The sequence below is a fragment of the Electrophorus electricus genome, chromosome 11 (genome assembly GCF_013358815.1).
Source record: "Electrophorus electricus isolate fEleEle1 chromosome 11, fEleEle1.pri, whole genome shotgun sequence".
In the NCBI taxonomy this organism is placed as follows: domain Eukaryota; kingdom Metazoa; phylum Chordata; class Actinopteri; order Gymnotiformes; family Gymnotidae; genus Electrophorus; species Electrophorus electricus.
Genome location: NC_049545.1, coordinates 17,121,613 through 17,148,515, shown reverse-complemented (window position 1 = coordinate 17,148,515; position 26,903 = coordinate 17,121,613). Strand labels below are relative to the sequence as shown.

The 26,903-nt window shown below is 36.2% G+C and overlaps 3 protein-coding genes across 21 annotated transcripts in view; 2 read left to right on the top strand and 1 right to left on the bottom strand.

Annotated features, from left to right (window-relative positions):
• The first annotated feature begins 71 nt into the window (after positions 1 to 71).
• On the top strand, positions 72 to 16,722 carry capn1a (calpain 1, (mu/I) large subunit a). The gene is made up of 22 exons (XM_027010563.2): positions 72 to 218; positions 3,002 to 3,248; positions 3,976 to 4,045; positions 4,768 to 4,886; positions 5,082 to 5,215; positions 6,310 to 6,478; positions 7,512 to 7,595; positions 7,755 to 7,840; positions 7,998 to 8,072; positions 8,160 to 8,320; positions 9,618 to 9,787; positions 11,065 to 11,076; positions 11,310 to 11,521; positions 11,712 to 11,751; positions 11,850 to 11,915; positions 12,101 to 12,158; positions 13,914 to 13,978; positions 14,125 to 14,193; positions 14,985 to 15,063; positions 15,159 to 15,272; positions 15,825 to 15,883; positions 15,974 to 16,722. Exons 2-22 carry the CDS (start codon positions 3,003 to 3,005, stop codon positions 15,998 to 16,000), a joined length of 2,115 nt encoding a protein of 704 aa, XP_026866364.1. The 5' UTR covers positions 72 to 218; position 3,002; the 3' UTR covers positions 16,001 to 16,722.
• mrpl14 (mitochondrial ribosomal protein L14) lies at positions 16,411 to 17,954 on the bottom strand. Of its 2 annotated transcripts, none has more exons than XM_027010578.2 (3): positions 17,850 to 17,954; positions 17,306 to 17,368; positions 16,411 to 17,195 (listed from the first exon to the last, which is right to left on the bottom strand). In XM_027010578.2, exons 2-3 carry the CDS (start codon positions 17,365 to 17,367, stop codon positions 16,829 to 16,831), a joined length of 429 nt encoding a protein of 142 aa, XP_026866379.2. In that variant the 5' UTR covers position 17,368; positions 17,850 to 17,954; the 3' UTR covers positions 16,411 to 16,828. The 2 variants fall into 2 exon arrangements, with proteins under 2 accessions (XP_026866379.2, XP_026866380.2); XM_027010579.2 differs by having other exon boundaries at positions 17,306 to 17,421; positions 17,850 to 17,952.
• Positions 17,955 to 21,622: 3,668 nt separating this feature from the next.
• Positions 21,623 to 26,903, top strand: part of lrrfip2 (leucine rich repeat (in FLII) interacting protein 2) — a 34,073-nt gene continuing 28,792 nt past the window's right edge. For 17 of the 18 annotated variants that reach the window (XM_027010552.2, XM_027010550.2, XM_027010547.2 and 14 more), the window contains exons 1-2: positions 21,623 to 22,039; positions 25,043 to 25,198. In XM_027010552.2, the coding sequence (XP_026866353.2) occupies positions 25,109 to 25,198 (90 nt within the window). In that variant the 5' untranslated portion in view covers positions 21,623 to 22,039; positions 25,043 to 25,108. The remainder of the gene's footprint in view (positions 22,040 to 25,042; positions 25,199 to 26,903) is intronic. The other variant, XM_027010536.2, reaches the window with a different exon arrangement.

The window sequence follows — 26,903 nt, the reverse complement described above, 5'->3', positions numbered from 1 at the left end:
AATCGCTGCGCTGTGACACGCTTTAAATGTATTCTATTTGGCTATTCGCCAAGCTGCAGTTAGACGTTGTCGCGCACTGGAGTGTGCAGTATTTGCATTGAAGAGCTAGCCTACTCTAGTACTGAGTCCGTTTTCGTCATTGCAACACTTCATATTCAGCCAAACAACGGTTATCCCCATTCCGTACGTAAGACTACCCGTTGACAAGTACATCAGAGGTAAGGAAGTGATTACTGTATCTCTTCCTTAAGACCTACGTTTTGATTTTGCCTAGTAATAGCGGATAGAGCTGCGAGCTAACACCTAGCCCACTCTAATGTCGAAGAATTGCTATTGCTAACTGTATAACGCTGGTCGTGAATGTTCCAGCTTCTTGGTATGGCCAGTACAATTTCTATTTCTGTTCGATAAAGTTGTTGATCTAGTCTTGTAGCCCTATAAGGTTACGATGACAAATGCACTGTAGAAATGGTATGAACAATACGGGTACACAAGGGCCTAAAGAAATTATCTAGCGTTACAAAACCGGGGTTTGTAACCCAACCCGGTGCACTTTTGGTGACATATAGTCAGTCATTACACTTATTTATAAAGTCAGTTATTTCATTCCAATCTGAAATAACTATAGTCTATCATATTATATGTTAAATTTAGTACTGAAAAAAAAACCTAATTTGATTACTTTTTGTCATTGTTATGATCCATTCTCATGAACCATACCGTGTTCTTAAGTTTATGAGAAATTGCTTTCACTGTTATTATCCATTATTAACTTTAACAGATCACGTGACAGCAGGCCCATGAATAGCAGCATCAGGACTGGGTTTCCCAAAAGCATTATAAAGCAAAGATGATCTTTTAATGGTAGAGTGTGTATTACACTGAACTCTCTCTCTCGCTCGCGCTCTCACTCACTCACTCAACACTCCAGTGATTTTGGGAAACAGAGCCCTGATTTGGATTCTAACCAAAATGACCTTAATTCAGCAATCATCTGACAGATTTCTCTTATAAAATAGATTCAAATAATCTATTTAAAATAAAAAATTAGCAAATGACCTTTACTAATCATATCTTGCATCAATCCCTGAGTGACAAGGACCCCCACTATATACCATCATGAGTGTCCTTTGTGGTTGTATCTAGATTTTACCCCAGATGATGGGGAAAGGTTTGTTTAAAACCATTAGTCCAAACTCCTGTCACCTTCATAGGTAATTTTAAGTGTGTTTACATATGGAGACTTATATGGTCATTCATTGTCCATACTGAACACTTTTGCCTCTCTTTTGCCTCTCTGTGGATGATCTCATGCGTTTCTGGAGCGTGTTGAAATAATGAATCCTTTGCCTGTAAGTGCAGATCTTAGTTCTTGAGTGATTTGTTCTAATTGACAACACTACAAAGAATTCCCTGAGTCAGCTCTTTCATGCACACATGCACATGTACACACAGGTGAGAGAGTCTGAGTTTAATGCCCAAACAGAAGAAGCATTTATCTTACTGAGCTATCATGAAATAAAATGTTTTATACATTTATTTTGTCTACAGAGAAAGAGCAGAACCCAGGTTTTCCATGTGCCCTAGGGGTATGGAAAGATTCACAAGTCATGATAATTTAACAGTTTGTTAATCAATAGAAAATGTTTGTTCTGGAAATCTATCAGAAACTCTAGAACCTTATTTTATGAAGTTACTGAAAATTGCAAAACTTTGTTCTATTTTTAGATTATATTGATTTTATAGCATTTGTTTAATTCTTATATTTCCAATATTCCAATGGGAATATTTTTAGTTAGCTCAAAAAAATTGTGGAGATTGGCATGTCACATTGCTAAAAATCACATTTGCAGTGTGATCATAAAATGTTTTGTTATCATTAAATGGTAAATGGTTACCTTATGTAATGCTTGTTATACTAGGTAATCACCTTTTACCAAGTAAAATGTAAGATGTAACAAAATGCTAAGTCATTATTTTTTGGAAATCGAAATAGTGCACTCTTAATCTTATATTGGTGTCTATCCTCTACACCATGATTTGTTAAACTCTTTTCCTGTGTATTTAACCCCATTATTTTAATAAGGCTGAAACTGACACTACCCTCACAGTAGCAGTACATACTAATTGAGCTTGAACGTGTATTAGATGCCTCATTTGCCAAAATTAACACTGCCGGCCCAGTGACAGACATAATGAGAGGGTTTTCGACTGTAGAATTTTCAGTACATAAAAACAAAACAATTAAACCTTGGGTGTTTTTGGTGCTATTTGCTACTGTTTCTGCAGTCAGAGTTAAACCAATGTCTTTTCAAAGAGAAACATGTACCTCAAACATGTACCCTTTCCATCAACATACGAAATTCCATTTCAGTGCTCCCAGTTTGCTTGGATTACTTATTGATGAATTTTTTTTTTTTAAAGATTGTTACTGGTGGGGTTGTTGTTTGTTGATTCAGAGTCCAATGACTTTCAGTTAATTATCACACTACACCAATGCCCATCCCTTTGTTTCTGGCCGTGGCCCTGCCCTATAATTGTTTATTGCTTGATCAGAAAAGCAAAGGGAATTAATTTGGTACTTTAGGTACATTGTATTATAAAAGTGGTAGATATATGAGTAAATTGAACTCATATATAGCTTTACTATAAAGCTTAATCATCAAACTTTAAATGGCCATGCTTCTCCTATGTACACACTCACATAGTCTGAAACTTTATTAAACCTTTTAAAAAAAAATTGTATTGTTCAGCAGTTCTTAAAAATTTAAATGTAAAAGTACTTAATAACCAAGGGAATGTTGTTACATGATATCCTCTGTTGCTTCTGCCAAAGATGAAGGGAATATACTCACAATATAGGAGTTCATGATACACTTTAATTAAATGAATGAGCTTAGATGTTGTTCAGTACACATCAATCCCTACTACTGCAAATACTGTTATTTACACACCTCTCTCCCCAAACCCCTTACAGTCAACACTATTTTTGTCTTCATAGCATGTTGTCGTATGGAGGGATCTCAGCGCAAATCAGCATTAGCAGGCTAAAGGCAGCTGGAAAGGGTTCGTATGAGCAGGCTATCCACTTCCAAAACCAGGTCTTTGAGGACCTCAGACAGGAGTGTCTAGAGGCGGGATACCTGTTTGAGGACCCCTGCTTCCCTGCTGAACCATGCTCGCTGGGGTTCAAAGAGCTTGGACCCTATTCCTCCAAAACCCGAGGAGTGGAGTGGATGAGACCTACAGTAAGTTGGATTGTGTGTGTATGTATATGCACATCTGTGTGTGTCTGTGTGTGACTGACAATTTGTTTTACAATGTCTTGTAAATGTGTTCTTTGCCATTAATTCTAGTTAATAAAGATAGAAGTGGCCATTTGTGAAATGCAAAGGAACCTTATTGAAAAATACCAAGAAAACTGTTCCCCAACTGCTAGGCAGTTTGTATAGAACACTGCAAGCTTAGAAGCACTGACCTATAATAGTATGTTAGTCATGCACACACTATGGCTTGACAACACTAGCATTCCACTTAGCCCAACCCAGGTCTGTTGTAGTTTAGAGTAGGAGGCACCGCATGCCACTTCAAGCAAAACTGAACTAAGACAAGCCCTCCCCCTCACTGTTTCTACAGCTGTTGTCTACATGTGGCAGAGCTGTGTACTGTAGTACACAGTCCACACTGGGCCTTAAGTTGGATCTTATTTATTATGTGGGAAATTAAAAGCATAAAGAGTTCAGTATTAAGTCATATTATTTAACATATGTATAAGCTGTTGTTTACATTAGTTGCAAAAGTAACTTTTGACCAAACTGAGTAGGTTCAGATTTTCTATATGTTGATTTTTTCAGATCTAGAGCAATGGTGAAAGTTGAAGACATTAAAACGTATTGACTTCTGTTGGTTATTTTGGAATCAACAGTGCTTACTTGCTTTTTGATTTGAACTTGTCTTCCTTAATTTCTTTATTAGGAATTATGTGGTGATCCACAGTTCATTTTGGGAGGAGCCACAAGGACAGATATCTGTCAGGGAGCTCTCGGTATGTTCCTTCTGGTTCTTTAGCTAAGATTTAAGGAGTATTTTTAGATTAATTGTACATAGTAACTTATAGTTTAACCAGGAATGGATTTCTAAAACATGAGTTAATGGGAGTGGCAGTGACTCATAGTTGTGCTGGGTTGTGCTAATGCCAATTCAGTTCCCACTCACTGACCTGGAATATGTCCATGTTTTCAGTCTCCATAGTTTGAGCCCCACCAACTTATCGTCTTAGATTTGTGTGACAAGAATTTTATGGTCAAAAGCAAACAACATACTTACACCCACATTCTCGTTTACAACCAAATAAAATGAAATTCGGAGGCACTCCACCTGCCACACATATTACCCTTATTTTCTTAGATCTGTTTGTGTGGAAAATTCTTTTTTGGCACCAAGGCTTGGATAGTAAACAGCAGTGGGCTCTTGCTACAGTGCCTCACACAGGCCTCACTGTGAGTCGTCATATCAAGAAATGCCTCTCCTACCAGTTTTAGTCCCCCTGTTGGTTAAATTTGGTATTAGTGTTGTTCATTTACATCATGTTTTATTTTAGATTTTGCTTATTTATCCACAGTAAGTTGTATTTTTATCCTTATCTCTGAAGAGCTCTCTGAAGTACCTGTGTGTAAGAAATACTACGTAAATAAACTTGAATTCACATGCACTTCCAGAGTTAGTTTTGTCAGTACTGACCATTTGCTTTTGTCTTCTCCACATTAGGTGATTGCTGGCTTCTGGCTGCTATTGCATCCCTGACTCTTAATGAAAACCTCCTTCACAGGGTGGTCCCTCATGGCCAGAGCTTCCATGAGAACTATGCTGGAATTTTCCATTTTCAGGTACTACTGTGAGCTTAATAGTAATTGCCTGCCAAACAGACACTGAGGGGAAATTAAACAAGTAAATCGATAAATAATATTGTATACCGTTCCATGCCATAATAGGTGGTTTCTAGAAACGTGCTTAATTTATAAATAGCTGTTCAAGTATATAGATGCCAATATGCTAACAGTGTTTCATCTCTTGTGCCTAAGTTCTGGCAGTTTGGGGAGTGGGTGGACATTGTGATCGATGATCGGCTGCCAGTCAAAGACGGAGAGCTCATGTTCGTGCATTCTGTAGAGGGAAATGAGTTCTGGAGTGCCTTGATTGAAAAAGCTTATGCAAAGTATGTTTTTTTTTTTTCTCACATTATTTTATTTAACCATGTTTAATCTCATCCACTGAAATGAATTAGAGGTTTATGCAGCAAGATGCAGGAGGTAAATGAATTTATTGAGACTAATCAAAAGACATCATCAAAACAGGCAGTAGACTCAATAAGGCAGGCGGACATGGTAGGAGCAACCAATTACATAATCAGAAAAATTGAGACAAGGAAAATGTCAAAACCAGTTGGAACAAAATGCTAAGAATTAACAAAACAGATAATAAGGGTTAAAATGCACATATACAAATGCTGAATCTGCAGAGATTGCAGAACTGCGGAGTCTGACAGGTTGATGATTGTTATGTTTGTACAGGTTCTAATAAGTCCATCACTGAGCTGCAGGTTAATAGGCGCCTCCGGGTTTGAGCTGAAGTAGGCAAACCTGGATTGGCAAAAAGTGGATTTGAGCCTGCCATTAATTTTTTTAACACTAATTCTAAAACCAAGCATTGACAAGTAACCATTATAAAATAATTTTAATTATGCTGAATGCTGAAAAAAATGTTTAGCTTTAGCACTGGAATATTCTATTAAAGTAGTGTTTCTCAGATCTGGAAAAAAATGCATGTGTTAGAGCAGGGAAAATATTCACAGCAAAAAATATTCACAGCAAAGAAAAATAGTACTTCTCAATCCAGTCCTCTTGGCTCAGTACAGCATCTACATTTTTCCCCCTCCACATGTACCTGGCACTTGAAACACAGTTCTTAATAATGTGTTTCAAAGTTGTTTGGAGCTGGTTGTTTGGAGTTATGTGAACTGTCTGTAAGGCCCAGAATACTGGGCTGAGAAAGAACTGTGCTTCTCACTATTTTACATTTTTAAAAAAAACATTGGCTCCTATATACAGCTATAGCATACTAAGGCATATGGTTTACTACTTCTGGTAATTGAAGTGCAAAAGCTTATTTTTGTTACAAACCTTGTAATATAACCACAGGTATAAGAAAGGTGTTATATAAATAAAGCATATGATGATGAGGAAGTCTTTTACAGAACTGTGACACAAGTAAGATCATGATGAAAACAGTGCATATATGCTCTGTCCACAGGCTGAATGGCTCCTATGAGGCTCTGTCAGGGGGCTCCACCACTGAGGGATTTGAAGACTTCACTGGAGGAGTGTCAGAGATGTATGAGCTCTGCAAACCTCCCAAGGACCTGTACCGAATAATCTCTAAAGCCCTGGAGAGAGACTCACTGCTGGGGTGTTCTATTGATGTGAGAACACACACATAAACTCACGATGTTTAATGAAGATGTACAGCAGTGTTAATCTTAACACAAATTTAATCCTAGTAATATTTTACTTATTTATTTTGCTTAGTTTTAGACATACTTTAGCGTTAAAGCAATTTCATTACTAACACTGCCCTCTTGTGGATAATGTTACTTGTACTCTAAGCATAAGGGAGTGTGAGTATGCTTTGCATCTAAAAATTGGTCATGTTTGGGTGCACATTTATGTGAATTTAAAATTCTGTTATTTTTCATCAAGAGACATTTCTGCAGTTTGCATTCTCAGAAAGTTATATATTTATATGACCATCAAAAAAGAGTCATCAGTGAATATTTATCAAAATTTTCTCTGTCAAAATGAACACTGATGCAGCCTGCTTCCATGCAAAAGAAGTGAAGGCAGTAGTACAAAATAATTCACAGATGACATAGGGTGCAATTGTGTGTACAATGTATTTTACTGTCCAAACAATTTTCTAATATTTATACTTCTCTTAGATGTCTTAGCACCACCTTACCTGTTTATATAAAAAAAAAAAACTGGGTGTAAGTCCTGGAAAAACACAAAACTCTTGTTTGTCAGCCCCTCTTTACATTATAAGCCTCCTCTTTATTGAGCATTGACCCTTTCATGGCAGAGCAACAAAAATCGTTTTTATACATGCCAGATAAGAAAAAAGTAACATAAAAATGTACTTTGTCATTGATAAAATGGTTTCTAGCTGCCAGACCATAGGAAAACTATACAATGTTGATTGGTAACTTTTGCTGAAGGAAATAATATATGTCACTGTACTTAGTACACTTCAGTTTAGTAGCTACTCTGTTCACCACAAAGTCGGAGGTATTATGTTTAATAAGAAGTGACACAGGATAACATTCCTTCATGAAGTATATTGCTAGAACCTTTTGTCTTCACTTTTAGCTCATCCCAAAGTTTTTCCAAACCATGTCATAACACTCCTTGTATCAGTTGTGTATCATACCACTTTTGTTTCATTTCTTGTGTTCACAGATCACTAGTAACTTTGACATGGAAGCTGTGACATTTAAGAAGCTGGTAAAGGGTCATGCCTACTCAGTGACTGGTCTAAGCCAGGTATGAGCTTGTCTTTATGAATGCATCTGTATAAAAATATATTGCAACATGTGGAAAATAATTTCAAAACATTAATAAAACATATTTTATAAAATAAAATCTATGAATGGTTTCTGATTTATGTGAGAGTACGTAGTTCTGCATTCTGGTCTTTGCTAGGTAAATTTCCAGGGTCATACGGAGAGACTGATTCGTATACGGAATCCTTGGGGTCAGGTAGAATGGACAGGTGCCTGGAGCGACAAGTGAGTCTAGAAGGTCTTTAAATCAAATCTTTAAACCTGATGGCTAATCACTACAAATCATAAATCGAAAGCTTTCACATTCATTCTGTATAAACAGACAGTTTGTATTAACATTTAATGCATGGTGTATACTTACTGTGCCTCTGTTCGTTACTAGCTCTTCAGAATGGGATGAAATAGATCCATCAGAACGAGAAGATATGTGTCTGAAGATGGAGGATGGAGAGTTCTGGTATGCCTCCTATGGAACTATAAAATGTTATGAGAGATAGTATGAGAACTGGACTCAGGATTGCTCTCCCACCTTTATTCTAAATAGGATGGCCTTCAGCGAGTTTTTGCAGCAGTTCTCCAGGCTGGAGATCTGTAACCTGACTCCAGATACCCTAAGTGAGGAGACAATGAGCCACTGGAATACCATCACGTTCCATGGGGAATGGAGGAGAGGGAGCACTGCTGGGGGCTGTAGGAACCACCCCAGTGAGTGACCACTGTGGAATATTGTGAACTGTTACTTACAAATATTAGCAGTCCTCTTAACTGCTTTATTGGCATTATCAGAGCACTTCAAACAATAGATGTTTCTCTGTCATCTGAACTTTAAATTCCCGTGCTGTAAACATTGTGGTACAGTGCAGATGTCACAAAGTGCAAGTTATTACAGATAAGAAATGGTTCAGGGAACTGAAATAACCTTAAAAACAGAAATGAATTTACAATATCAGAGTAAAAATTAGCTATGTCAAAACCAGCTAATAACATTATTTTCATGTGTAGTTCAACTCCCAAGCCACTAGAAAAAGGCAACCTGTTCAATCAGAGACTTTTCTCCTCCTCTGCATGCCTACTTAAGTGTCAGATTCATTTACTCCTCTTGGAAAGAAATTGGAGGACATACTGGAGCCTACTTTTTACTCATCTGAACAGACAGTCTGGTTAAAACTGGGACAGTGGTTCTATGCTTTAAGCCTATATAGGGGTCTGTTAGTCTATTATGTCTTGGCTTTGTGTTTTTATTTATTTTAACCCCATTTTTGCCAGTGTTATCCGTCTCCAGTTACACCCACTAGCGAATTAATTCTGCCTCCATCGCACAATACCACCAAGCCAGGAGGGTCTAGCATATGCTTCCTGAGACACACCTGTAACTAGCCATTGCATCTTTTTGAACTTCTGCTAAAATAATGACAGCTCAGCGTGCTTGGAGGAGAGCAAGCTCTGCTGTGCTGGCACCATGCTGAGGGATTGGGATGGCAGTCATCTAGAAAATCAAGTCCTGACATTATCTAAACTTGCTGCTTTACACATGTAGTGCACAGCTAGATTTTCCATGTCAGACATGTTCTCACAACTTTTACTTGGCTACCAGTACAGCTCAACTTAAAGGCCTCAGTACCAGAAACTCAAGCATGTCTGGCCATGTCATTTACCATGGAATGGAGTATAGTGATATCTGGTTAGTTGTAATGGCTTTTGTTATTGGTGTTTCTAAGTACTACATTACATTTATGACTTTTTTATTGAGAACACATTAATCCCTAATTCATTTGTTGAATGCTTTCTGCCTGAGTATAACAGTTATGCTCTTTATACAGTGATGGTTTTATTTATTTATTCCATGGAATATTGTATGGAATGAAAATAAAGGCTTAAGAGAAATTGATGACAAAATTGTAGAACATATGATGCCAGGCTTCTTCCATAGACTTTTTATATGAGCCCCAGTACAGTGCCAAGTTGTTTATGTCTTTGTGAGTAACCATCTTTTGTTATGCAGACACATTCTGGATCAACCCACAGTATAAGATCACACTTTTAGAGGAAGATGATGATCCAGAGGATGATGAGGAGGCCTGCAGTTTCCTTGTGGCCCTGATGCAGAAAGACCGAAGGCTTTCTCGCCGACGAGGACAGGACATGCACACCATTGGCTTTGCAGTCTATGAGGTAAGCACTGGACAGCTATGTAGTTTATATACATTGCTTGTAAACTGCTAAACATAGCATGGATGAAAAGAACTAATGAAGTAAGGCAATAGTAGTGGCTTGTAATTGTAACCCTGCAGTGTAGATTACGTGTATTCTAGATATTGCACTTTCATTGTGGACTAGGTCTTTATGTGTGTAGAAGACTTGTTTATGTGGAAGATTTAATCACTGTAGCTGTGTTGAGAACACCAATTTTCTTTGGGAATTCAGTTTTCTAGTTTTCATCCATTTACAAAACATTGTGTAAATGAATGAACAGAATTGTATTTCATTATACACAGCTACTAGGGATGGCACCTTTAGATTGGATGATGAGAAGTGAGGCAATAACCTGCTTTATAGACAGACTAGTCAAAGAATAAGAATTTTTCAGGGATAAAAAGTGGAATGTTTCTAACAGGCCAAATCACTAGACTGGAGTTCCACTCCTTCATTTGCCATCCAGATGTTAACTGATGCCTTGAAAGTATCTGCATGGGAATGCCATGCATGGGAGACATTTGTCCAGGACATTTGAGGCCCAGGCGGTTTAGTTAAGATCGTATACCCAAAGTTGGGAATTTCTAGGTGCAACAAGTGGTGAAATTGCAGTGAAACAGACATTAGGCAAATGACTGTCTGGGTCCACAGAATAATTCTAACAAAGATACTGCTGCAAGATATTGTATAAAGGCCAGTTATAGAGTTGCACAGTTAAATAAAAATTTGTGGACAGCTATAGAGTAACTTGTAGGTAGTATCACATAAACTGATGATTTCGTGCTCTATCAGAGACTTTCAGCATCTGGAATTCTATATTTGTGGAGAGTGTGTGTCATGGAGTCTAATCACATAATTTAATGTAAATGTACCAATTCTTGCATTATTAATGGCCAACCTCATTTACAATTTGCCTTTTTTGCTTGTCTTTTTTGTAAAGCAAACTTTGTGCACTATTTGAAAATCAAATCCCATTTTTAAGATCATCACAGTCTAATTTTTGAGATGTATTGTCAGTTGTTTTACTGTTCCTGAAATCAGTCCAAAGCAGTTCCTAACTGAAGATAAACTTCAATATAAATGCAAGCATATTTGACTTTATATTAGCCATTTTAGCTACATAAGGATGTAGTCTTTTCCAAAGTGGGTGTCTTTGCTTTAGGATTATGGAATAACAAAACAGATCTGCTCTATAGATTTACAGGCAGCTCTGTTAAATTATGTTCTTAATAGATGATCTTTTCTCTTCTTTACAGATTCCTAAGGAGGTATGGAATTATGCTGTCAATTAGTCACTTGAACAGGTTTGCCCATTACATTCAAGGCCTGTTTCCTTGCCACATTTGGATGTAAAGACGGTGGATATGCCCACAGCTGTTGGAATGCTTCTTATTAAGCTCCCATACAAATTTTTTAAGTTAGTTTTGTCTGTTCATCACTTAATGCATCTTAAATAAGCTCCACCCAGCATTATTCAGCTCCATTCATTGTGTGGCTGCAGTACAGGGGTTGTCAGAATGTACACCTGAAGAAGGACTTCTTCTTAACCCACTCGTCCTCTGCCCGCTCTGAGACCTTCATCAATCTCAGGGAGGTCAGTGCTCGTCTCCGCCTGCCCCCTGGGGAGTATATCATCGTTCCCTCCACCTTTGAGCCCAGCAAAGAGGCCAATTTTGTCCTGCGGGTCTTCACTGAGAAGCAGTCTGCAACTGAGTATGTGACATCTGAGCATGTTGCTGGAATTCACTGCAGTCTGGATGTTGTTTTTTCTGTTACAGTGAATGTTTCAGTATTACACTTGTCTGTGAAATAGCAAAAAGACCTTTTTTACTGTTCAATAGTTTTTGTATCCAAATAATACAGGCTATAAATGGGTTTATTAGTGTTACATTTTTCATGGCAGGGAGCTGGATGATGAGATTTCTGCAGACTTGGAGGATGAGGTAAGTGTTCTATGATAGTAGTTATATCAAGCCATAGTAAAAATGCTAAACCTTGCAGCCTGGTATCTGTATATAATGTTTGTGTGGTTGTCATTTAGGAGGAAATCTCTGAGGATGACATTGAGGATTCCTTCAAGTCTATGTTTGCACAACTGGCTGGAGATGTCAGTATCTTTTCTTAATGTTTGCTTAATATAATCCCTGTGTTGTAGAAAAACTAGTAGGCTCTTTCATTGCGGTACATTGATTAAATAATAATCAGTATCTTTATATAAAAATATGTAACTTACCCCAACTTATTAATAATGAATTAAACAGTTTTGCATCAGTTATAATTTCTCCATTACAGGATATGGAGATATCTGTCTGTGAACTTAGGACCATTCTCAACAGAGTTGTATCAAGACGTAAGTTATGGTCAACCTTTGCATACTTCATATATATTTTTGAGCCTGTGGTTTTTGTTTTAAAATAACAATAGCTTTTGGGCATAAGTATAACGAAGTATAAGTATGGGGAAAAAGGTACTAAAGGAGTGTAAAGTATTTTAAAAGTTAAAACTTTCATTATACCCTTTATATGAAGAGTTCATCCCACTGAAAAAGCTTCTAAATTATGCATATAGCTGTCAATGTAGCTACATAGCTACAAGCAATATAAGGACTTGAGATCTATAAAAAAGAGACATATACACTGCCTGGCCAAAAAAAAAAAAAGGTCATTCACTCTAATATTTCGTTGGACCGCCTTTAGCTTTGATTATGGCACACATTCATTCACTGTGGCATCGTTTCCACAAGTTTCTGCAATGTCTCAACATTTATTTCTGTCCAGAGTTGCATTAATTTTTCCCTGAGATCTTGTATCGATAATGGGAAATTTGGACCACTGAGCAAAGTCTTCTCCAGCACATCCCAAAGATTCTCAATGGGGCTCAGGTCTGGACTCTGTGGTGGCCAGTCCATGTGTGAAAATGATGTCTCATGCTCCCTGAACCACTCTTTCACAATTTGAGCCCAATGAATCCTGGCATTGTCATCTTGGAATATGCCCGTGTCATCAGGGAAGAAAAAAAATCCATTGATTGAATAATCTTGTCATTCAGTATATTCAGTATATTCAGGTAGAACCTAGACCTGACCATCTGCAGCAACCCCAGATCATAGCACTGCCCCTACAGGCTTGCATGGTAGGCACTAGGAATGATGGATGCATCATTTCAGCCACCTCTCTTCTTACCCTGATGCACCAATCACTCTGGAATAGGGTAAATCTGGACTCATCAGACCACATGACCTCCTTCTTTAATTGCTCCAGAGTCCAGTCTTTATGCTCCCTAGCAAATTAAAGCCGTTTTAGCTGGTTAGCCTCACTGACAAGTGGTTTTCTTAAGGCTACACAGCTGTTTAGTCCCAATCCCTTGAGTTCCCTTCACATTGTGCATGTGGAAATGCTCTTTCTTTTACTATTAAACATATTCCTGAGTTCTACTGTTGTTTTTCTACAATTTGATTTCATCACACATTTAAGTGATTGCCAATTACGATCATTCAAGATTTTTTTCCGACCACATTCCTTCCTCAAAGATGATGTTTTCCTACTGTCCTTCCACTTTTTAATAATGTGTTGGACAGTTCTTAACCCGATTTTAGTAGTTTCAGCAATCTCCTTAGATGTTTTCTCTGCTTGATGCATGCCAATAATTTGACCCTTCTGAAACAGATTAACATCTTTTCCACAACCACAGGATGTGTCTTTCAACATGGTTGTTTAACAAATGAGAAGCTACTCACTGCATCAGTTAAGGTTAAATAACTTGTTGCCAGCTGAAACATAATCACCCATGCAGTAATTTTCCAATGGGTGGCGCTTACCTATTTGCTTAATTAAATCCAGGTGGTGACTTTTTTTAGCCAGGCAGTGTATCTTAAAAGAAAATCAGCAAAATGGCTTGTCTGAAAATAAAGGGAATAGTGTAGGAAAAAATGGAAACAAGCAAGAAGATAATTGCAGTGGAGAAAAGACTATCTTAGCCTAAAAAAAGGTCTATTTGTGAGGAAAACAAGTACTTTTCGACTGTATCGTGACACAGCCTATAAGAAATATTTCTACTGATTGTATTATTCACTGGAATAAATAAATGGTTTGCTGTGTTAATTCAGATAAAGACCTGAAAACAGATGGCTTCAGTATGGAGTCATGCAGGACCATGGTCAACTTTATGGATGTATTCTTTCCTTTTATTATTAATATTATTATTATTATTATTATTATTATTATTAACATTCTTTACTGTATCACTGTATCTGGCCAAAAACGTTAAACCCATAGTCAGTTGTTGTTTTGTTTTACTCTTTAACTCTCTCTTTTCAGAAAGATGGCAGTGCACGCCTAGGCTTGGTAGAATTTCAAATCTTATGGAACAAGATAAGAAAATGGCTGGTGGGTTGAAAAAGCTTTCTTTTTCCATACACCTCCCATAAATGTCTGGATCAGCAACTTTAAATGGTTACTGAGGAATGTATTTATGTACTGGTGGTGTTTTTAATTAAAATTATGAAGTTTATTTTTGTACTTCCATATTGAACACATTTTCAAACTTGTGTACAACATTTTCTAATAGCTACTTTATACATAAAGTATTTTCTGGGTTAACACTGCTATATATTAAGGGTTTACTTTAAGTAAAACTGAAAAATAAATACCAACAGGAAAAGTATTCATTTATAATTGAGAATGAGACTTTATGTGTACTCAGAAAAGCTTATTTCTTGAAAGCCTTAAGAGCAATCATTTGTTTTCCCTGAATTAAACAGGAGGAACGAACTTAGCCAGTCATTAAAATCCCAAATACATATGTTGTTTTAATGCAACTTGGTTTATAGTTATATGTAAACACAAAAATGTCCTACAAACTTGATGCTTTTGGACCTAATACAGCTGTACCTTATGGCAGCAAATACATCAAAAACTAATAATGGTCTTAGTACAGTAAGAGACTGGATTCACAAGTTTCCAAATTTTAAGTCAGTCATAAAGATCTAAAGGAGTGCTACTCCACAATTGTTAATGAGATTTTCTCACTTTTGTAATATATCTTTTTTTATTATTGTGGTTGTTTTCCTCCTTGTGCTATATAAGAACACAGCATTGTGCATTCCATCAAAGTTTCAAAACATGTGTACAGGTTGTAACTTTCCTTTTTTTGTTGTTGCAAATTTCATGCCCCACAGGTTATCTACAGGCAATATGACCTTGACAAGTCAGGGACTATGAGCTCTTACGAGATGCGTCTTGCTATAGAATCAGCAGGTAAGACTAATGCCATCACAAACCTAAAAAACAAACCACAGGCATTAACCCCTATATAACACTACTTTGGCGTTCTGTTTTACATCTTTGTATAGGTTTCAAGCTCAACAATGCACTGAACCAGATAATTGTTGCAAGATATGCTGAAAATGATGCCATTGACTTTGACAACTTCATCAGTTGCTTGGTTAAAATGGAGGCCATGTTCAGTATGTCTTTATAAACCCTGGAACACACATACTCAACATTTCATATCATCTTAAATCAGGCATGAGCAAATCCCGCATTGTAGTGCCACAGTCCTGTACTGTTAGTGGTTTTCCTGTTCACAGTTCTACTTATGAAGGGTTTGATAAATAGCTGATGAACCAAAGCAGAAAGGTCACCAAGATGTCACTTAAAACACAAAGATGGAGAATAGTACACCTGTTCTGGGCTGGATTTGGATAGCCTTGACTTTAATGATGACATAAATAAATCCAGTATGGATGCAGGGTAAAATAGGTTAATTTGACAGTTTAACAGTCATTCAAGCATATGGCATTGTTGGCATTTTTCCTATCCTATCATGTGACTATTACAAAATAGACCTGTCTTATTTTTTTTATATATTCAGGATAGTTTGTTTACTTTTGTCATTTGACATAAATTCAAAGCAGTTTTGTCACACTGGTAGAGGATCTGTAACATACTATGCTGCTAGTTGCTGGAGTAAGTGTGCCTTCTGCCAAATGTAATTTTTCACATGCACTTTCTTTTAGAAATATTCCAGCAGATGGACAAAGAAGGGACAGGAGAGGTTGAAATGAACATATCGGATGTAAGTTCCATTCCACCATGTCTATTTCTGACTGCCTTTAAACACTATGTCCCTATACTGATATTAAAACTTTTGCCTTTTTCTTTCTAGTGGCTGTACATTACAATGTGTGGTTGAAGCGGACTGACACTAAAGACAACACAGCGCCAGACTTCTATAAAAGTGCCTCCCAGCTATGCTGTTTTCTCCATGCCATCTTCATATTTCCTTTGTCTCCAATGAGCACACAATGCATTAGTCTTATATATTGGACTTTGTAAGGTGTGATACCATGATTGTGTGATGTGTCACCAATTTCAGACCTTGAGGTTCCAGTTATGTGGCTGTTCAACTGGAATTGAATACCCAATAATACGTAGTTGTTCTATGCTGGAATACTACTTTTAACCTGTTTGTCTTCATTCAGGAATATTGATTTGAATGTGTGTCTAGTTATGCAGCATGTATTTCATATTTAAAACCAGGATTGGCTATTGTTATCTGTCTGAGATTTGATAGGCACTGAAAAGATGTCAGGGAAGAACAAACAGATTTGTATTAATTTTATTCATCCTGTTGTAAAAACACTTTATTGGTTGCTAATAGTGGCAACCAGAGAGGATACAATTTAACTCTACCTGCATGTTTTACAAATAATCATACAGAACATGCCAAGTGTGTTATCTGAGTTACCAGTGTGAAATCCTTTAAGTTGTCCAAACCTTAAGCGCACGTCATCCCTACATGCTAACTCAGTTACGGGTCAGTAACAAACTTGTATGATCTATCACTTTAGGATTTGTCTGTTCTTGAATGCCAACAGCTATTTTTGAAGATATAAATTCATATATTAAATACAACCAGAGTTTTCTTTTGAAAATTGTCAGTCACAGAAGGCAACTATACTAGCATAAATGGTGGTGCAGATCATAATTGCTCTAATACAGTATAACACACTAATACTGCTTATACAAATCGTTGTGCAATGGCTAACAGTTTGGAATATTCGCCCTCCATTTTACGCAAGTGTGCAGGTATGGGAACTTTAATTCTTGTTCCTGTCGGGTTTCCATTTTCTTCTATCAGTACAACGTTGTTTGAATCAAAGCGAGGTGTCATGCGTGCTCCAGGCATTTTGTGTCCCACAATCAGAGCCTTCTTTTTCTGTCCTTTGATGGCTAGTAAGACAGTATCACCCACTTTTCCCACTCCATTCTTGGTATACACATGAATAACTTTAGGAGGACGATGATATGGGGTGTTTCCAAGAGTGCTGTTGTCAATCACTCTTACTCGAGTTAACTTCTGAATAGCTGCCACAGCGGCTGAAATACTTAAGAAACAACATTTTATGGTAAATGCATTAGAAAGGTGTTTTATTTTCTTCAAAGTAGAATGCACTTTAAGAATCAAATAGCTATGAGAGATATGATGATCTGTTACCTGAAAGACCTGCAGTGTGTCGCTGATGACAGCTTTGTAAGCGTGATCAGTGAGAAGGCCATGCTGATCGGTCACAAGAAGCAAGACAAAATTATGGAACTACCAGGGCTGTAGACCTGAATCGTATAAAGTAGTAAATAATTCTTAAGATAATCAAACTATCATAATGGCTGTATTATTTTCGGTTTGGCAGAGAGCTTTGATCTGTTATCCAAAACTTTAAGACCAATAAAATAAACATCGTAACCTAACCATCTAGCTAGCTTTGTTCATTCACGTCAACTTGTTTCGATGGAAAAGCACACCTTCCTCCAATGAAAAATACAAATAACATTTTACGACACAAAATGGATAGCTAACTTGTTTATAACATGGAACGATTTCGTCATTGTTCAGTTAATTTAGCTAACTAGCTAGGATGACGCTAGGTAGCTTATGCTAGCTATCAGAATCAGCTATCGAGTGAAACAGAAGTATTTTGTCAAAAGTAAACCGGTACAGTATACACCAAAATTATCCTCGTTACCAACAAATATATAACTACCTTCAGATGAGCAAATGACCAGCTAACGAGTTGATTTTCACTTCCTAAGCATAACTTCCATGTACCCCTCTCGGTCAGAACAGAGTGAACCGTGTCCGGTTGCACTAGGTCATGTATTTCAAAATTAAGGCATACTATATCCGTTAATTAATTAATTAATCTACAACATTTTTGTTTATTAGTCATTAATTGATCTAATTAATAATAATTCACTTGGGGATTCATTATACAATAACAGAATAAAATACACGATAGATTCATAAGAGCTGCAAAAAAAAAAACAACGAAAAATGTTTATTAGGGGTTGTTGAAACCCTATGGAGCCAACCTGAAGTAGGATAATAATTTCCCTATTACCAGGAAAGCTGAACAGAGGTTGTTCTTTCTGTCTACCCTGACCTGACCTGCAGTGACTTGTAATTACGAAGAGTTTCCTCTCTATGTCCAAGCATTTTCCAAGCATAAACAATTGCTTGGAATCAAAGTTGGAATTGCAGTCAATCCAAAATATTAATAAATCTCAAACCTGAATATTTAAGAAAAAAAAAGTGAGGTTTTGGCTTTCTTCTGAGAATATCTATGTGTGCACAATTATTATGCAACTAAATGAAAAATGGAAATATTCCCATCTCACTTGTTTATTTTCTTCTGTTAAAGTAAGAATAATAAACAAACTCAAAATTTACATATATAGATTTCAGAAAATAAATAAATAAATCGGCAGTGACCAATATAGCCACCCTTCTTTTCAATAACAGTCATAACCTTCCATTCATGGAGTCTGTCAGTTTCTTAATCTGTTGACAAGCAACTTGTTGTGCAGCAGCAACCACAGCCTTCCAGACACTGTTCAGAGACCTGTATTGTTTTCCTTCACCGTAAATCTCCCATTTAAGAAGTGCCCACTAGTTCTTAATGGGGTATAGGTCAGGTGAGGATGGGGGCCATGTCATTATTCATTCATCTACAAGGCCTTTACTAGCTAGCCATGCAGTGGTGTACTTAAATCCAATAAGCATTCAAGTGTATACAGCTTGGAGTTGGAAAATATGCATAAAAATGATGATATGGTTAAAATACTCTCTTGCCTAATACTTGTGCACACAGTGTATGGTTTTATGCTCTGATAAAAACAAAATACAGCTCTGACTACAGGACAGTTTTAAAAAGTATAAGGATGCATCATGCATCACGATGACTTCTAAAAAGCTTGTGGTACATTATTAGGACATGAGAACTTTTCTTGTAAGATAAAGCTAAGTGATTTGGTTGTCATTCTACTCACAATATAGGGCACTATAATATGATTATATATATAATTCCTGACTCACATTCCTTAGGGCAGTCTTTTTCCTTCAAGTTCAGGCCCGCTATCAGAGGCCTGGGGGCTTGAGGGTCCTACATAGTATCTTAGCTGTTCCCTGGACTGCACTCTTCTGGACAGAGATCTCAGATTTTGTTCTTGGGATGTGCTAGAGCCATTCTACCAATTTGGGGGTCACAGCCCCTAGTTCTCAGATTACCACGGGAACTGCTGTTGCCTTCACCTTCCACCTTCGAGGATGATGGGAATGGGAAGGACCAGGAACCATTATGGGAGGATAATCCTCTGCACAGTATGTACCACCATCAAATACTGGAAGTTGCTGATATGGAGAAATCCTGGCCAGAAAAGACTGGTTTGAAAGATAGGATGGAGGCACTAATCATGGCAGCAAAGGAACAAGCTCTAAATACAAGCTCAACAGAGGCTGGGATCTACCACACCAGGCAAAAGTAGCAGGCTGTACAAAGATTCCCCAGAGACAATCCAGCACATAACAGCAGGATGCAAGATGCTAGCAGGCAGAGTATACATGGAACACTATAACCAAGTGGATGGGATAGTATACAGAAACATCTGTGGTGAGTACGGGCTGGAAGTTCCAAGGTCAAAGTAGGATACATCCCCAAAGATGATGGAGAAGGACCATGCTAACATCCTGTGGGACTTCCAGATACAGCCAGATAAAAAAGTAATGGCTAACCAACCAGACATAGTAGTGGTATGATAAACATGGTGATAGAGGCAGCAATCCCAATTGATAGCATCAGGAACAAGAAACACAAAAACCTTGAGAAATACCAAGGGGTGAGAGAAGAACTAGAAAGCATGTGCAGTATGGTATTAAAAGCATTGGAGAAGTAAAAAAAAAAAAAAAAAAAAAAATCCAACTTGATTCTTACATTGCTCCAAGTATTTTCCAGGTGAGAAAGAGGTCTGTATAGGAGGTAGATGACAGCATCCTCTACCCAAATGTTTTGGCCCTCTACTAGAAGCCTGGGAGCTTGAGGGTCCTAGTATCATAGCTGTTCCCAGGAGTGCACTCTTCTAGATGACTCTGATTACTATGGGAACCACTGTTGACCTTCCACATCTATCTATCTATCTATCTATCTATCTATCTATCTATCTATCTATCTATCTATCTATAAACCTGGAATCTTTTTCAGATGATAGCGAGATAGACAAAAATCTTAAGATGCCTTAATATATTAATAATTAAGTTAATATGGTATGAAGAAATAAAAATTCTCATTTTAATTAAATGAAATGAAACAATGCACAAATTCATCTGTCCAAAAAGGCAAATTTCAAAAAACATAGTCATATATACAATTAGTTTGAATGTACAGCTAATTCTTTTTTTTTGTGAGCAAATGTACAAACAAGTACATTGGTGATCATATTACCATGAACATTTCTATTTAGTTATTTCTTTGAACTCTTCTCAGTCTGTTATACAATTGCTCAATCATCTTTCCTAAGAGAATTCCCTGAAATAAAATAATTTTAATAATCATTTCATGAGTGCTTATTACCCTTTCAGTGACCTTCTAAATTGGAGATTTTTGTGTATAGGAAAAATAATTAATAGATAATCATAAATTTATTGCTTTTTAAAATTGCAATTTATTTATGTTTCAAGTTAAACTGGAAATGTGGTAAATGTAAATGAAATTGGTGGTAGAACAAAGAGGATTTCCATCTGAAAACCAGTTAATGTGAAACAAGTGGTTTCCAGCTCAATCTTATTTACTAAATGAATTTGACATTTTTGTTAAAGCAAACTATGGCTACTTTTTTAAAAAATTAGAAAGCTTTTTCAGTGTTCTTGAACATTGCTTGGATACTTTGAAACTTTTGTATATTTTAATATGCATTTATACAAACATATAAAATCATTTAAACAAAAATGTACATTTATTTTAATCATTAAAAAAAGATATATGGCATAAAGTGTAGGTGTAGCAAGCTTGTGAGCAGGTTAATTAATTACCATGATGCCATGTTAAATGACTGCATAAATATAATAAATATAACATTTTTTTAATAATCTATGACAATATAGCTATCTAGACAATATAAACAAGTAAACAAATTTATGAATTATTTTTGCATTTATTTTCATAATGAAAAGTTAATAATAAAAGTTAATAATAAAAAGTAATTAATTTGTCTAATTTTAATTATATTACATATAGCATGATTCGCATAAAACAAATTCAGACTGCTGAAAGCGCTGCTAAATTGGTTTATCTGAAGTCAGCTTTTATGTACGTCTGAGGTCAATAAAGACTACTAAATTCAGTTAAAGTAAATCGTTTCAACCACAATAAAATACCTCCTTTCTACAGTTGACATGAAAGTGCCAATGCATGAAAACAAACCCCGAACACAAAAATGTCTTCCTTGTGAATCCAGTTACTTCCGGGACAAAGAGTATCTTTCCCTGGCATCTCAGGAGAATCTGGGCGAGGAAGGTTAGCTCAAAAGATCGTGGAAAAGAGGGTTTGCTTGAGAAGGCATGTTTGGGTTTTGTATATCTGTAAATAAGTGCCATTTCCAATAGGATAACTTGGAGAGAACATAAACTTTGAATACTTCAGGACTTAAAAAAAAACAGTTTCTTTTGGAAGCGTGACGTGACGGGCAGTGTCAATTTCTGCTGTCCCATACGGACTGCTTTGGAACAATTGGGCCAGTAGCGCTAGCTTGTTACCCAGCTTGCTAACTAGATAGCTGCTTCAAATAACGCTAGCCTGAAACATTTTGGCCCTGGCCCTCTTTTCTGGGGACTGGGGTGACATTGCACTACTCAGGACAACACCGGACCTGATCCTGTAATCCAGTCTTTGTTGAAGGAAAGGTAAAATATTTGCTTTGAATTTCAAAAGTTATTTCAAGTCATCGGATTAGGTAAAAGCCATCTTATCTACTTTTAACTTAGCTATTGATGGTTCATATTCTTCCTTAGCCTAGCTAGTTAGCTAAATATATTAGTACTTCAGCCTCAGTAAGGAATCTGGGTCCCTGGGTTTCTATCTATCTGTCTATTTATCTATCTATCTATCTATCTATCTATCTATCTATATCCGTGAGTGTTATAACTTGGCTAATAATAGGTACAAACATCAGGGCTCAGCAATTGGAGTAGCCATGCGCAAATAACTTATCATAGTTATTTTTACCTGTCTTAGGTCATTTAGCCATGGTTTACGTTGGATGTTTTGTGGTCCTTAACATTAGCTAGTAGTAACTTCGTTTTATTTTAGCTAGCTACAGAGTGTCTGGGTAGCTGATTGGTTATACAAATTCTAATGCAACTATATTTAGCCAGCCTTTTTTTTGCTGGGATCGTCACACCATAGGTAGCAGTTCGCATGTGATGTCAGACCGGATCATCTAGATTAAGATGGTATCTTTGTGGAAAACAAACATGATTTTCATGGATAAATATAATTAGCACACTAGTGTGCAGAGGGTATTTCTTGTCCTATTAACTGAAAACTATAATTAGACTAATTACGTTGTGGCCCACCTGATTTTCACACATGTATTTAGCTAGAGATCTTGCATTTTAGTTAGTCCCACGTGCAGTTTTGGACGTCTGTTCTCTTTTTCAGTTTAGTTAAAATCTTATAGTTTATGGCAATGAAAACATCTTTAATATCAAATATAACGTTTAACGTTACCGCGGGGCTGGACAGCAGTAATGTGTGTACGTTGTCTCATTATTTTAGATGATGCCGGCATCAATTAATTAATTAATCAATCAATCAATTAATTAAAAACGACATTTTTTTTCTTAGGAAAGTATTAAACAGTTCTTAATCTAGGGCATTAAAGTGTTTTGTATCATGTTTAAATTAGAGACTTGACAGCACTGCTGAATAATGCTATTAATTTACATTTCTTTCAAGACTCCCAAATTATCAGGATACACAGTTTAAAATATTTAGCTACATGTCATTCATTTTTTGATCGCTTTCGCTCACCCTAATGACTGTCCCTGTTAAATGTCCCTGCTAAACAGTTGATTAATTGATTTAGACAGCAGACACACTCATCTAGAGGGTTACATGCCAGGAATGCAATAGAGTAAGAATATATTTCACTTGCACAAGTACTAGCACCCTGTTAAAAATACAAAGATTGCTAATGAATACAGAATATCACTGAGCATGGTCTTGATTCATTTTAAACTGTTTTCTACAAAATACTTCACAGCATTAGATGTAGGTTACTCTCCAAAGCACATTTAAAAATACACCTTTTAAATTGATTGTTTATATGCAGCCATGTATATTGTGTGAAATTTCAAGAATTTGTAATTTAGCTTTTCGTCTGTTTCATGGCTGGCTAATGCCATTTGGGTCACCTGGGTGAAAACCGCAATTATGGTGTGAATTGGATGATGCAAAGCTTGCTAACCTAAAATGAGATCACTTGCTAGCTAACGATAGCTAACTGCCTTTTCCCCTGAAAGTATGGTAAATAAAATTACTATTGAAACACCCTAATTACTTTACAAACTGTCATAAATTGCTATGTTGAAGCATTTTGTTTTCTAATAGAAGAATTTCATTATGGTTTTGCATGGTATTTTCTGCTGCATTTTAGTATAGAAACCCTTTTCATTTTTTTCTGGATTTTTTTCCTCGTTTTTACTAGAAAAGCAATACCTATATGTTGTCATCACTGAAAATGTAACTTAAAATTGAATAAATTAGAGGTGGCTATGTTGGCCTAAGGCATAAGCTAAATGTTTAAGAGGAACTCATGCACATTTTGATGAAAGAAAGAAAGCATAGAAGGGTGGAAAGCAATTTTGGGAAACAACAATAAGCAACATATTGTCTTGTCATTGTGATATATCATGCAGTTTCTAAAGGCATTTGTTACTGAGTCTGTTAATGTGTGAATCAAGTATCAGTTTATAAGTGACTTGTTTTCATATTGTGCATTTTTACATTTTGTGTTATGTTTGCTGCTTTTGTTGTTTACATGGCTGCAGTGACTTAGACCATGGCCTGCCTTTCTGGTACACTGTACACAGCAATGTTGCAATGGTTAACAGTGCAGTGTTGAAGCACAGTAGAACAGTTGCCTTTACACTTAGGGTTATGATATTCATGAAAAGAATATGCTATACACAAGATAGGTCAATGTATTACCAGTGCAGACTAAGGTCCAACATGTATAAAAGTTCATGTCTTGCTTAGGAATAGGCTAGTAGTGTTTTAGCTATGGTTTGTGCCCCGCCCCCCAAAAAAATTATTAAAAAATACATTATTATTATTATTACATATAATTATTACATATATATATTATATTATATATATATATATATATATATATATATATATATATATATATATATATATATATATATAAAACATTTTATTTTTTTTTAAAGAACCACTTAATATTTTTGTCATCTGTGTGTCATGTAATCACACAGGCCTACCACCAGATGCAGGTGGAACCATGTTCTTTCTGAGATAATGAGTGGAGCATGTTGCATTGCTATGATTGCATTGTCAATGTAGTTGTAATAATAATTTCATAAGCACATTGATATCTGGAGGGGAAAAATGTATTTAGAATGTGCAGTGTGTAATTTGTCCTAAATACTAGTGTTTTCATTTGAGGCAACCTGAAAGTTCATCCTAGGCCTTGTATTGATACATTGCTATCACAAGGTTGTTGTAGAGGAAACATTAGAAATAACAGGTTATTGCACAGTTTTGGCATCTGTCAAAATTGGTGGCCAATGAGAAATAAACATTTAGCTAGTTAGTTTCTCTGAGATGAATGGTTCGGTAATTATTTTACCCTTGTCTCTGACATTTGTGTTGTCGATTTTCAGAATACTACAAAACAGACAGATTACATTTTGCCTCTTAATCAGTCTGTGTGGGACAGAGGAATAGACATGGGGACTCCAGGTTCAGGGCGAAAACGGGCACCTATCAAGGACCGCTTCTCTGCTGAAGATGAGGCTTTAAGTAGCATAGCACGTGAGGTAAGTGATTTCTGTTTATTCAAGAGATGCAACAATGTGATATTTAGCTCACTGTGTGCAATATGTATTATGTTTCATTCAGAATACTCAAAATAATATTTGCTGGAAAGTAAAATAATAGATAAGATCACTTTTGAACTGTAGAATTGCATCTGCATTTCTGGGCTGTTTGGATAATCATAAGGTAGTGTTTTCGTCACTTGAAATTAAAATAGGCAGATAGCCGCCTGTAACATGCTAGGACTCCAGATTGTAACTAAATGGATGAGCGACATTGGCTACAAATATGAAATGGCTGCTGTGTATTTATTGTAATCTAGTTGCTAATAGATAAGCAAGTTTTGAAGTATGCCTTCCTCAGTTATTGGTATGCTTAGGGATTGGTTTCTTTTCTGCATTATCACTCTTTTTACACCAAACCCATCTTGAGTGTTTATTATTAAAGTTTTTTTTGTCTCTAGTGGTGCCAGTGAGAGTTTCAGTAATGTTTAGCAAACTCCAGGTGCTAAAGTTATTGTTTTGGGGTTTTTTTTAAACTGCAGAGGCTTTCTTTTGGCATGCATTCCAAGTAACCTTTTAGCATGTAACTGGTGTCTATAGTTTTGGTGACCCTAAAACATAATAACCAATTGCAATTCTCAACTGTGTTCCTTGGAGAAATGTTTGTATCTTGAGGCTTCCTCTTTACCATATGTGCTCCCATCCATTGCCTGGTTTCTGACAGACAATAAATGCTTTACATGTTATTTTCTGATTTTTCATGTTGACTAAGGGAATTTGTTGAGAGTCACCTCCTATTTATACACCCCAGTGAAATCTGATGTAATGGATAACGACTTGGGAGTCCCTAAAGACTCAAGTGATCTTAAAAAGCAATATGTATTCATCTATAGAGGTTTATTAGGGAATATACCTCCATCAGCATTTGCTTATTAGACTATATAGATATACCAATAATTGTTACATGTGTGTGTAACATGGGAAGGTTTTTTCTTAGGAAGATTACACTTCTCTCATTTTTAGTGAAAAAGATGAATTTTTTTTCAGAACCTTTTTTTTTTTTTTGCTTTTTTCAGGGTGTCAAATTCTCACGATCACGTGTGTGTGTGTATGTATGTATATATATATATATATATATATATATATATATATATATATATATATATATATATATATATATATATATATACACACACACACACAGTATATATATCATTACTTGGTACATTACTTCATTTTGGCTCTGGGTTTTGAAAAACCCAAAGTGTCATTAATCCTGATTCAGAGTTGGATTACAAAAAACACATCCAAATATTCAGGATCAGATCTGTTTTGAAAAAGCAATTGTCTGATTTGACTTCATCCAATTACTTTGATCCTGACAAAATTCTTATTAAAAATAAATATTAAAAATAAAATATTAAATGTAAGCTGCATAATACCAAATTTACATCCAGAGTTGTTTTTTGGGGGTGGGGGGTCGGTTTTCTTGTCTGCTCATATACATAATCCATTTTACCAATTTTTATCTTTGTAATTTCAATACTTGTCAGTCTTTCCATCTCTTGGATCTCACTGATTGCTTGTTCTTAAATTGCTTTTCTGAAATGTTCAGACTAGGTTATCATACTGCAAAACTTTGGACCATACGACACGAGGACAGATTTTGCTTTAACTTGATTTGGTTTCAACTGTTTAGGAATGA

Excerpts from the sequence above, each read along its gene's own strand:
- capn1a (XM_027010563.2), top strand. The coding sequence starts at position 3,003 with ATGTTGTCGTATGGAGGGATCTCAGCGCAAATCAGCATTAGCAGGCTA. Across the intron at positions 8,073-8,159 it reads ATGGAGGATGGAGAGTTCTG|GATGGCCTTCAGCGAGTTTT; the intron begins GTATGCCTCCTA and ends TATTCTAAATAG. Across the intron at positions 12,159-13,913 it reads CAACAGAGTTGTATCAAGAC|ATAAAGACCTGAAAACAGAT; the intron begins GTAAGTTATGGT and ends GTGTTAATTCAG.
- mrpl14 (XM_027010578.2), bottom strand. The coding sequence starts at position 17,367 with ATGGCCTTCTCACTGATCACGCTTACAAAGCTGTCATCAGCGACACAC. Across the intron at positions 17,196-17,305 it reads ACACACTGCAGGTCTTTCAG|TATTTCAGCCGCTGTGGCAG; the intron begins GTAACAGATCAT and ends TTGTTTCTTAAG.